Source organism: Magallana gigas, chromosome 8, assembly GCF_963853765.1.
Source record: "Magallana gigas chromosome 8, xbMagGiga1.1, whole genome shotgun sequence".
In the NCBI taxonomy this organism is placed as follows: domain Eukaryota; kingdom Metazoa; phylum Mollusca; class Bivalvia; order Ostreida; family Ostreidae; genus Magallana; species Magallana gigas.
This window is the reverse complement of record NC_088860.1, coordinates 38,443,553-38,456,691: the sequence shown is the minus strand read 5'-3', so window position 1 is coordinate 38,456,691 and position 13,139 is coordinate 38,443,553. Positions and strand designations below refer to the sequence as shown.

Here is a 13,139-nt window from a genome sequence, read left to right as displayed (position 1 = left end):
GGATTTATTGGTGGTGGTGGTGGTGGGGGGGGGGGGAGCTCAAATTTCTAAATTTCTTTAAATTCATATTATAAATTAATGCCAACAATATGCCTGGTAAAAAATTCTGGATACGGGCATGTCGTTTTTTGTAAAAAAAAAAATAAAAAAAAAATAAAAGTAAAGAATGATATCAATTTGGGATTGGATTGTATCGATCGATCGCTTTTTTTCTTTCTCGCATAATCTGAAAAGAATTTTGTTAAATATAAAATAAATACAATCAATCAATGAGCATGCTGATTTATTAACAAATATCTACATTTTTCAGCTCATCACATCACCAAACCGTGAGATTTCTCCAACATGTAGATAAAAAGCGGCGAAACTTTGACGCAATATATCTAGGGAAGAAGACATATTTTGTTAAGCATTGTAGAAGAGAAAATTATTGTATTGATAATTTTAATGGATCCTACTAATCAAAACACCATTGTCTGTCCCTATTAAGGATCTAGAGGACTGGCCCCTAAAATATTCAATCATTTGTATCTAAAAAAAATTAACAAGATTTCTAGATAAGTGTAAGAACCAAAAATGTCATTATTCGTGAGAAATTTGGAATGAACCCATGAAAAGGGGCTGGCCCCTTTATTAAGGGACCAATACTCTCGGAAACTCTATTACAGATAATTTAAAAACAATACAGGTTTTGCAATGCACTATAGAAGAAAAGTTTTTGATCGTTACAATATGTATCAGAAAAAATCAGTGTCACGCCCATTTATAACGTAATTAGGGATTTTTGGGGGCCTTAATGGTAACAGACATTGGTGTTTTGATTAAAGGAATCGATTAGAATCATCAACGCAAGCATTTTCTCTTCTACAAAGCTAAACAAAATATGTCTCCTTTCCTAGATATATTGCGTCAAAGTTTCAGTACTTTGGCCCCTAAAAATCCCTAATTACGTAATAAATGGGCGTGGCCATGATCTTTCCTGATAGATATTGTTAGGATCAACAACTTTGCTTCTATAATGCATTTCAAAATTTTTATCATTTTTTAGTTATTCGTTATAGAGTTTACGAGTGTCTTGGCCCCTAATTTAAGGGGCCAACCCCTTTTTCTTGAATTCAGTCGAAAGGCCTCACAAATTGTAACATTTTTTGTTCTTACACGTATCTAAAATTGTTGATCATTTTTGAGATACAAATGATTGAATATTTTAGGGGCCAGCCTTCTAGATCCTTAATGGGGACATACATTGGTTTTTTGATTAATGGAATCGATTAGAATCATCAATGCAATCATTTTCTATTCTACAATGCCTAACAAAATATGTTTCCTTCTCTAGATATATTGCGTCCTAGTTTAAGTACTTTGGCCCCTAAAAATCCCTAATTACGTAATACATGGGCGTGGCAATAATTTTTTCTGATAGATTGTGTTACGATCAACAACTTTGCTTCTATAATGCATTACAAAATCTTTATTGTTTTTAAGTTATTTGTAATAGAGTTTACATGTATCTTGGCCCTTAATTTAAAGAGCCAGCCCCTTTTTCTTGATTTCGTTGAAAAGGTCTTAAGAATACTAACATTTTTTGTTCTTACACCCATCTAGAATTGTCGATCATTTTGAGATACAAATGATTGAATATTTTAGGGGCCAGCCCTCTAGATCCTTAATGGGGACAGAAATTCGTGTTTTGATAAAGGGATTCAATTGAAATCATTAATTCAAACATTTTCTCTTCTATGATGTCTAACAAAATATGTCTACTTCTCTAGTTATATTGCGTCAAAGTTTCAGTACTTTGGCCCCTAAAAATCCCTAATTACGTTATAAATGGGCGTGGCAATAATTTTTTCTAATATATATTGGTACGATCAACAACTTTGCTTCTATAATGCATTACAAAATCTTTATCGTTTTTAAGTTATTTGTAATAGAGTTTACGAGTGCCTTGGCCCCTAAATAAAGGGGCCAGCCCCTTTTTCTTGATTTCGTTGGAAAGAACTTTTGATTCTCTACCACTTTTGTTATATATGTCTTAACAAAATATCAACTGATAAAAAGATACAGATCAAAACGTGTGAAAATTTTAATGCAAAATTCGTATTCAATTTTCGAGCCTAGGCGAGCTCAAAGATATGGCGCCACTGGTGCCAAAAAACTACGTTCTGCACATCTTCATATTATGGTCTACCTATCCTGAAAATTTCATATTTATATCTCTGATAGTCCCTGAGTTTATGTCTGCACAAAATTGGTCGTAAAAACGGACAAAATCGGCCGTAAATCGGAACCGGAAGTGACGATTTCAAAATTTCAAAAAACTTCTAGAATTATGACCACTGGCAATCATCTGTGAAAAAATGGTCGAAATCGGCCGAATAGTTTTCGAGATATCGCGTGCACAAAATTTGTGGAAAAAAATAATAATAATAACTAGATACGATCTCGTTACGAGTAACGAGGAGGTCTTCCGTTCAATTTTTCAAACGATACCATTAAAATATCAATGCAATTTCAGAATTTCCACTCACATTTCAAATACAGCACATTAAAGATTTAATTTTTTAATCCCCTAAAAATTCCTAATTACGTCATCAATGGGTGTGGCTATGAGTTTTACAAACTGATATTGGTACGATCAACAACTTTGCTTCTATAAAGCATTACAAAATCTTTATTGTTTTTAAGTTATTTGTAATAGAGTTTAAGAGTGCCCTGGCCCCTGATTAAAGGGGCCAGCCCCTTTTTCTTGATTTCTTTGAAAAGGTCTTAAGAATACTAACAATTTTTGTTCTTACACGTATTTAAAATTGTTGATCATTTTTTAGATACAAATGTTTGAATATTTTAGGGGCCAGCCCTCTAGATCCTTAATGGGGACAGAAATTCGTGTTTTGATAAGTGGACTCAATTTAAATCATTAATTCAAACATTTTTTCTTCTATGATGTCTTACAAAATATTTCTACTTCTCTAGTTATATTGCGTCAAAGTTTAAGTATTTTGGCCCCTAAAAATCCCTAATTACGTAATAAATGGGCGTGGTAATAATTTTTTCTAATAGATATTGGTACGATCAACAACTTTGCTTCTATAAAGCATTACAAAATCTTTATCGTTTTTAAGTTATTTGTAATAGAGTTTACGAGTGCCTTGGCCCCTAAATAAAGGGGCCAGCCCCTTTTTCTTGATTTTGTTGGAAAGAACTATTGATTCTCTACCTCTTTTGTTATATATGTCTTAACAAAATATCAACTGATAAAAAGATATAAATCAAAACGTGTGAAAATTTTGAATGAAAATTCGTACCCAATTTTCGTGCCCAGGCGAGCTCCAAGAAATGGCGCAACAGGCATTAAACAACTACATGCTGCACAACTTCAAACTATCGTCTACCTATCCTGAAAATTTCATATTCATATCTCTTATGGTTTCCGAGTTTATAGCTGCACAAAATGGGTCGTCAAAAATTACAAAATGGCCGACAATTCGGTACCGGAAGTGACTACGAAAAAATTAAGAAAAATGTATTAAGTTTAGATCACGCCCTAACATCTGTGAAAAAATAGATGAGATCGGTCGAATAGATTCCGAGAAATCGCGTGCACAAAATTTGGAAAAAAATAATAATAATAATAAATAATAATAATAATAATAAGAAACAGTACGAAAACAATAAGGTCTTCCGTTGGAAACGGAAGACCTTAATAACTAGATACGACCTCGTTACGAGTAACGAGTAGGTCTTCCGTCCGATTTTTTTTTTTGTTATTTTAAATGATACCATGAAATATTGATACAATTTCATATTTAACACCCCCCCCACCCCACCAAAAAAAAAATTAATTAAAATATTGGATAAAAATCTCTAATAACGTCAAACAAGGGCCTGACGATGATTTTTTTTCAAACCGATAATGTAGTGTTCAACAACTTTGATTCTATAATGCATAACAAAATATTTATCGTTTTTAAGTTATTCGTAATAGACTTTACGAGTCTCTTGGTCCCTAATTAAAGGGACCAGCCCCTTTTTCTTGATTTTATTGGAAAGAACTTTTGATTATCTACCACTTTTGTTATATATTATTTAACAAAATGTCAACTGATAAAAAGACACAGATCAAAACGTATGACAATTTTGAATGAAAATTCGTACCCAATTTTTGTGCCTAGGCGAGCTCCATGAAATGGCGCCACTGGCATAAAACAATATAATAGGGCACAACTTCAAACTATAGACTACCTATCCTGAAAATTTCGTATTCATATCTTTAATAGTTTCTGAGATCAGCTCTGCACAAAATAGGTCGTAAAAAGATAGAAAATCCGCCTTAACTCGGTACCGGAAGTGACGATTTCAAAATTTCAAAAAACGTCTAGAATTATGACCTCTGGCAATCATCTGTGAAAAAATGGTCCAAATCGGCTGAATAGTTTTTGAGAAATCGCGTGCACAAAATTTGTGGAAAAAAATAATAATAAGAAACAGTACGAAAACAATAAGGTCTTCCGTTGGAAACGGAAGACCTTAATAATAATAAGAAACAGTACGAAAACAATAAGGTCTTCCGTTGGAAACGGAAGACCTTAATAAAGTAAACAATGAATTTGTTATAGTTGTTACGTAGGATGATACACGCTTAAAAACATTTACATGTAATTATAAGTTATAGCGATACCTGCAAGCGGTACGATTATTGCTATTATGCACTAGGGCACATGCTTACAAGCTGTGGAACACGTGATGCTATTTTTGCTTTACATTCTATTATTAGTAACAGTCTATGTAAAAAGAAGAGGTTATATTGTGCATTCATCGATTTTAAAAAAGCGTTTGATTCTATTGATAGACGACTTTTGTGGCTTAAACTTTCAAAGGTTGGCATTGAAGGAAAATTATTGTCAGTTATTAAAGCGTTATATAGTCATGTGAAATCCTGTATTGGTGTTGATGGATTTTTATGTGAATATTTTTGTAATAACCTAGGATTAATGCAGGGCGAAGTGTTATCACCTATTTTATTCAATTTATATGTAAACGATTTCGAAATTAGCTTTTTAAATGCCGGTTGTTTATCTTACGAGTTATCTTCCCTAAATCTGTTCTGATGATATGGTCCTGTTCTCTGAATCTGTGGAAGGTTTACAATGTCCTTTGAATGAACTACATAGCTATTGTAATACTTGGAAAATGCATGTTAATGCGGAAAAGTCAAAAATTGTGGTTTTTAGAAACAATGGCAGAGTTAAAGATAGTGAGTGTTGGCATATTGGTAATGATGTTTTAGAAATTGTACAACAATTCACTTACTTAGGAATACTTTTCAACTTTAACAACAAATTTACCAAAGCTGAAAAACAATTATCTGAACAAGGTAGAAAAGCATTGTTTGCGCTTAGAAAGAATATACGGGGAATGTCATTTAATATAGAAACTTTATTGTCGCTTTTTGATTGTTTTATTGGTGGAATTGTTTTAAATTACTGTTCAGAAATATGGGGAAATAATATAGGTTGCAATATCGAGAAACTTCATACAGACTTCTGTAAACAAATTCTCGGAGTGAAGAAAAGTACAAATACTGCTTACTTATATGCTGAATTAGGCCGTGTGCCCCTTGTACATTATAGAATGTTTAACATTATTAAGTTTTGGAAAAATGTCTTAATTAGTGACAATTGTATAATTAGACATTGCTACGAAGTTGTGTATATTAATTGTGAAGAACACGGTTATAAAAACTGGGTTTTCGATGTAAAGAAAATTCTCATTGACCTCGGTTTTTTTGATATATGGTCTAACCAAAAAATAAACAATGGTATTTTACAACTTGTAAAACAAAGAATTTTTGATCAGGCAAAACAAGATATTTTTGCAAATGTTGAAAATTCAAAAAAATGTTCTTTTTACAAATATCTTATCGATGGTATACATCTTCAATACTATTTAAGAAAATCTATTCCCATTAAATTACAGAAATATATAACTAAATTACGACTATCGTCACATCGCCTGGCTATTGAAACTGGTAGATATAATAACACAAATAGAGAAAATAGATTTTGTCCACATTGAAAATCTAGTGTTGAAGATGAATTCCATTTTTTATTTGTTTGTCCTCTATACAGAACATTGCGCAGATTATACATGAAAGAAAATTATTATAAAAAACCTTGTATGTTTAAATTAATTCAACTTTTTAATACTGACAATGTTAAAGATCTCTGTAATCTTGGCAAATTCATCTTAAAAAGTATGTTATTAAGGGACAACTGTATTACATAATTGTAGTCTTTTGTTTTCTCAACCTGTATATGTAACATTAAATGTTATTATCTGTACGTGCACAAGTTCTCCTGTAAATACACTACCACCTCATGTTATACATATGTTATACTGATAAGCTGTAAAGCTTAAAGAAATAAAGAATTGAATTGAAGTAAAGCTAATTATAATAAATTGTTCAGTTCTTCGATCTTTTATTTCTATAATTATAATTAATTTTCATTACTAATTTCCGTAAGAAATGTTTTATTTTTCATATGTTAACATGCACAAATGCAGAAACAGTTTTAAACTCTTTATTTATGTCCTAACTACATGTAAAATTACATGTATGTATTTTCATTTACACTTTGTAATGGATGTTTATACGAACTCACTTCGGGTAAGTACTTCTTTTAAAGAATTACAAAATAATACCACTTATTTTCAAACAAAATACTCCTAACTGAGAAAAAAAAATACAAATTAAAAATATACCTCGGACATTTTATGTAAGACGGACCTTTTCTTATACGGGCCGGACCTTAAATGTTACAATGTAACACTAATGGTCCGCCCCGGACCGTTTTATAGGGCGGAGCTTAAATTATACGACACTGGTCGGATCATTTAAGGTTTCTCCACCCTTGATGTTTTTATGGTTAAATCCGTGTAATATTTGTTTAAATTTGAAGATTAATATGTAAACATTCAAATTGAACTTAAATATGGATATGTTGTAAACACTTTGTTCATGCTGTAGAAGCTAACACAGGTACACTATCAGGGCAATTATAGCGGCGGCTGCTCTCAAACATAACATTTTTTTGCTGGTTTCTGTATAATATAAAACAATTTTTTAAAGAAATTAATTGCAATCCTTTATTTTATGTACTTTAACATTTTAAGGCCATTTAAATTGCTAGTATGAATGCTATCACATTTATAGTACATTTCGATACAATTTTTCAACCCTGAATAAGTACAGTTTAGCAACATTAAACGTCTATAACTTTTGAAATAATGGTTCAAACTCACTGAAAATTGGTACATTTGTAATTCATTATATATCCTATCGAAATCTGCAAAGAAATGTTTACCTTGCCAGGTTAAAAAATTATGAATTGTAGTCTCTGTCAACTTTTCCTATGTACCGTTTTATCAGTTTTTCATTGAATTCAGCATTTCAACTCCAACTACTCTTTATTAATTGTTAAACATTAGTGCCATTTCATTTTACATAGCTTAAAATTTGTTAAACACAAATGCAATCAAGAAATATTGGCAAAACCATGCATCACATACCACTAATATTATAACCGATAACGGTAAAATATTCCGGAAAGCCCACAAGGATGTCATGCGACAATCGAAAGACCTTATGGATTTTTGAGATGGTTGACGGTTTGTTATTGTCATTTTTCATCTACACACAGTATGTAAGATGTACTTCATACACTTTATTTACATATAATTTATACAGTTCTTTGATATACATAGACTACGTATACAAAGAAAAATTTGAAACAAACTATATAACTAAATTGATAAATGGAAATCTTTCTATCAAGTGCTGACCTCAGCATCTCAAGTGTAAGTAGCACGTCGAATATACAGCTAAAAAGCGTCTAATTTACAACTTAAAAACCGGTTAAAAAACTAATGTCCTGGATGCAGGTTAGGGTGATAGGAGGCAGCCGTGGTGTTATTTAGCCAGCTGCTTCTTGAAACCTTCAATGGTACTGTCTTCTTTGAGTCCTGATCTTAAAGACTGTTCAAGTCCCTAATGGTTCTTGGGAAGAAGGAAAACTTAAATACACGTCTCGATATGTTGGTGGCTGACGGCATTTGCTGACCCTTGTCCTATTATTATCACCTAGTGTTAAAGTAAGATGTTGCTGGACGCTATCGACTTGGTACGTCTTTGCTGCATGCTGATGCAAAAAACCTTCTCCTCCAAAGCTTTCAGAAACTACTTTAAAAAAACTGACAAAAAAGTTTTAAATATACCATGAATATTGCTGCATTTTTCAACCCCTTCATTTTGAGGTCCGCAGACCTATGCTGAATATTTTTTCGTTAAATTGTTTTTGTTTAATATGCAAAACAATGATATTAAAATCCTAGGGCTGTTTTTTTAAAGTAGAACTTTGTATCCCCCCCCCCCCACTTAGCATGCCTCGGGCTGGTATTTATCCCGAGCCTCTCTCCTAAATAAAATTTGGATCCGCGCAAGTAGTCAACAGAAATAAATTCTCCGGGAATCATTTCTGTTCACATTTGTTTCTACATTTAGCTTGCGTTTATTTACTTCCTGTTAAAATGGCGAAAAAATCGCGAAAACTACCTCAAACTTTCAGCGACGTGATTGATAAGTCGCAGAAGTTCTTTACAAATGTTAACATATTTATTTTAAATGCTGGAATCGAAAAAGCTCGCTGTGATATATTTCGGAGACAGACGGAGAGATTTGGTGGCACACTCGTGTCTGGGATAGAAGATTTAGGGGCAGATGATGCAGGATCGGGCTATGTTGTCGTCGATGACAAAATGGAAGCAGACAGAATGTGTAGGCTTCTGAAAATAGATCACCCTCCTCCATATGTGAAGACTGTAAAATCATCTTGGTTAAGCGCATGCATAAAACAAAAGCAACTGGTAGACATTGTCGCCTATGAATTAGATGTATCTGGGTTAAGTCGAAAGAGAAAACATGAAAATAAAAGTGATACAGAGAGTGAAGAGGGTAAAGTTTCAGAGGAAAAGAAGGAAGTTAAGCCGGCCACAATGTGGCATAGTTACAAGAAACCCAAGACCCAAGAAATTGAGGGAGAGGATCCAGACAGTGATTACGCCCCCAGTGATGGGGAGGGACCAGATGAAGTACAGGGACCTAGCGTCAGCGCTACATCATCAACATCACCAGAGAAGTTAATTGCTGTAAGTTGACTTTTCATGTTAAAACTAATTTGGTTCCTTTAATAAGGTGCATGGCTCTATACACCCACAGTTTATTCCAATTTTCAATGAAACAACACAAAACATTTACTTATCAAATATTAAAAAATGATGATAGTGATACTATAGGTATTTTTAAAGATTTTTTTAATGTTTGATGCATGCTTTTATAAAATACTTTTTAAAAAGTTAACTATTAACAAATTGAGCGTAATTATATTGTCATATGATTGACAACTCCTTGAGACACATAGGAAAAAAAAAAACATTTCGTAACATTAAAAATTAAAAAAAATTTTAAATGTAAATTTCCCTAAAACATAATTTTTCATATCTTCTTACTCTGTTGAAAAATCATCTGAAAAAAGCTGCTTGATGTTATAAAAATGTATTTCAATGAATGTGACATTTATTTAAATCAAAGTACTGAATTTGTACTGACGGGGTTGATTTTATCGATTATAATTTATTTTAAAATCAATTTATTTTTAATTAGTTTGTATTTTAATTACACACTTTTTTATAATATGAATTTTTAGACTTTTCTGACAAGAATTTCGAGAATCATGTTAATATGTAATATTCAAAGATAGATTTCAACTACTAGTATGTATTAGTTATCGAAACAATTCTAAAAATTGTATGGATCCAAGCACTATTGATATCGAACTCTAGTCTCGTTTTTAAACTAGACGCTCGGATGTGTCTGTTAATATCCGACAAGCAAGAGAGCCCCCTCTCTGCTTGTGGCAGATTTACGGGGACAGCCGAGCGTCTGGTTGAACAAGACTAAATTAACTCTGGTGTAGGAATACATGAGACTACAAAAATTTTTAAATTGTTCGTAGTATATAAAATTTGACTGTCACTATTTTCAAAGTGTTTATAGATAAGTTTCCTTGAAAAACAATGCTTCAGCATACATTACATCGAGTTTTTTTCTATTATTTTCAAGAACAGTCAACTTAGTCTTGTCAGCGGTGATGATTTGTGCTTAAGTCCAAACAGTGTTTCACTTTCGGTTTGCCAGAGTAACTGCATAGTAGAGTTGATTAAAAATCGACCCCCAAAAATGGAATAAAAATCATTGCAAATAAATACACAAAAATTTAAAATTTTATTTGGTATGAAAGTTCCTCAAGTACATATGCATGTAAGAGTTATCGTTCCTAAATCCCAAGGCCCAAACACTTTGTGGACTTTTCAATTTCTGAGTTAAAGAAAATTTCCTAAATATTGTGTTGGAATGATAAATACATACATATTTCATTATAGGCCTATATAAGTAAACATAATCCCTTTATGCAAAACTATGTCAAATAGATAAATTGAAAAATTAACTTATAGGATTTATGTATTCCAACCGGAGAAAAATTCGAAGTCACCCTCCCATCCCCTTAATTAAGGTGTATGGAACATATGTCAATGTTAATGTGGATTAAAGTACATTACTTTGACCAGTTTAGAATTTCCTTTCACAATATTTAACCCAAAAATATGTTTTAGAAAATTTTGGAAAGGTTAAAAATTTTACAAATCCAGCGAGATTCGAACTCGTGACATACAGGTCGGTAGAGAGCCCTCTAACCCACTGCGCTATGCTGTCAGATATCACTTCCGGGAAAGAAACTATTTATAAAATTTTACTTGATTTTATTGTTTATTTCGATAAATAATACGACAAAACATGAAGGTATCACTTCCACTATATTACATGTAAATAATAAATTTTCCTATTATCAAATTATCTATTCACTTTAAAAAGTTTTCAAAAGAGCGGTCCCCATACCATTTGCCTCAGTTTAAATCGGTGATTACCGGAATTACACGCTTCCAGATTTACTTTTTTGCAAACAACATCATCAAAAAGTGGTCTATAGAGCCACCTTAACTGACTCTAGACTAACAAATTGATATAAAGTTGAATATCTATCTGTAAAATTTAATGTATTTATAAAGGTTGATGCACCTTGACAATTAAAAATTGAAAAACAATGCTTCAGCATACATTACATCGAGTTTTTTTCTATTATTTTCAAGAACAGTCAACTTAGTCTTGTCAGCGGTGATGATTTGTGCTTAAGTCCAAACAGTGTTTCACTTTCGGTTTGCCAGAGTAACTGCATAGGAGAGTTGATTAAAAATCGACCCCCAAAAATGGAATAAAAATCATTGCAAATAAATACACAAAAATTTAAAATTTTATTTGGTATGAAAGTTCCTCAAGTACATATGCATGTAAGAGTTATCGTTCCTAAATCCCAAGGCCCAAACACTTTGTGGACTTTTCAATTTCTGAGTTAAAGAAAATTTCCTAAATATTGTGTTGGAATGATAAATACATACATATTTCATTGTAGGCCTATATAAGTAAACATAATCCCTTTATGTTAAACTATATGTCAAATAGATAAATTGAAAAATTAACTTATAGGATTTATGTATTCCAACCGGAGAAAAATTCGAAGTCACCTCCCATCCCCTTAATTAAGGTGTATGGAACATATGTCAATGTTAATGTGGATTAAAGTACATTATACCGGTAATCGAAATACTTTCACCAGTTTAGAATTTCCTTTCACAATATTTAACCAAAAAATATGTTTAAGAAAATTTTGGAAAGGTTAAATATTTTACAAATCCAGCGAGATTTGAACTTGTGATATATACAGGTATGTAGAGAACTCTCTAACCCACTGCGCTACGCTGTCAGATATCACTACTGGGAAGGAAACTATTTATAAAATTTTACTTGATTTTATTGTTTAGTTCGATAAATAATACAACAAAACATGAAGGTGTCCCTTCCACATTACATGTAAATAATGAATGTTCCTATTATCTAATTAAATCTTTTCATTTTACAAATTTTTTAAAAGAGCGGTCCCCATACCATTTGCCTCAGTTTAAATTGGTGATTACCGGAATTACACGCTTCCAGATTTACTTTTTTGCAAACAACATCATCAAAAAGTGGTGTATAGAGCCACCTTAACTGACTCTAGACTAACAAATTGATATAAAGTTGAATATCTATCTGTAAAATTTAATGTATTTATATAGGTTGATGCACCTTGACAATTGAAAATTAACTTTTTGTAGTTTCAAATTATTTTTTAAAAGGAAATCTTTATTTCATGATGTACACCATTAAATTCCATCACACCTTGCATGGTAGAAAATTGTAGTAAATCTTATGAGAGTTATCTTTCCTTTGATCAGAGATTTCTGTTTAACTATAAAGTATACACCGACAATCCAATTATTAAATTTTAACATGTGTGAGTTGGTAGACAATCCATCATTGGATGAAATGTGAGTAATTCAGATAAGGGGACTGAATTATTTATTGACTTGACAACAAAATTTACAAAACTAGGTGTTCAATGACTGATAAAAAAATGAAGAGCATGTATATTTTTACATTTTACAATCCGTCATTGGATAAAACGCAATTAATTCAGATAAGAGGTCTGAACTGTTGATCGTCCCCGAAACAAAATTTACAAAACTAGGTATTCAGTGACTGAAATATCAATGAAATAGAATACGGATGCTTTCAAGAATTAACAGTTTTAGGAAAAATGATTTAAAAAAAATGAAAAGCATGATCATTTTACATATTACATGTCAAAAAATTACTCTGTATTTATATTTAAGAGACATTAGGCTAACTTCCTTTAATTTAGATTATTAATTTTTGAGTTAATTAAAGGTTTTTAGTCAGCATAAATATGATTTCAAAAATGCTATTAATATGATTTTAAAAATGTTATTATTTAGACATTTTTTTTTTAATTTTCAGAAAGGACAATGGGTATGCACCCAGTCTTCAAAAATGATGTCAGAAAACCTGAATGAGCACATCACCTGCAAACTTGAGGCATGTATTCATGAAATATTATAATCCTAGA

The 13,139-nt window shown here is 31.7% G+C and overlaps 1 protein-coding gene across 1 annotated transcript in view; it reads left to right on the top strand.

Moving 5' to 3' along the window:
• Positions 1–8,557: 8,557 nt before the first annotated feature.
• LOC105344137 (DNA polymerase lambda) overlaps positions 8,558–13,139 on the top strand; it is a 39,328-nt gene continuing 34,746 nt past the window's right edge. The window contains exons 1-2 of the mRNA XM_066069672.1: positions 8,558–9,207; positions 13,031–13,108. Of these exons, the coding sequence (XP_065925744.1) occupies positions 8,590–9,207; positions 13,031–13,108 (696 nt within the window). The 5' untranslated portion in view covers positions 8,558–8,589. The remainder of the gene's footprint in view (positions 9,208–13,030; positions 13,109–13,139) is intronic.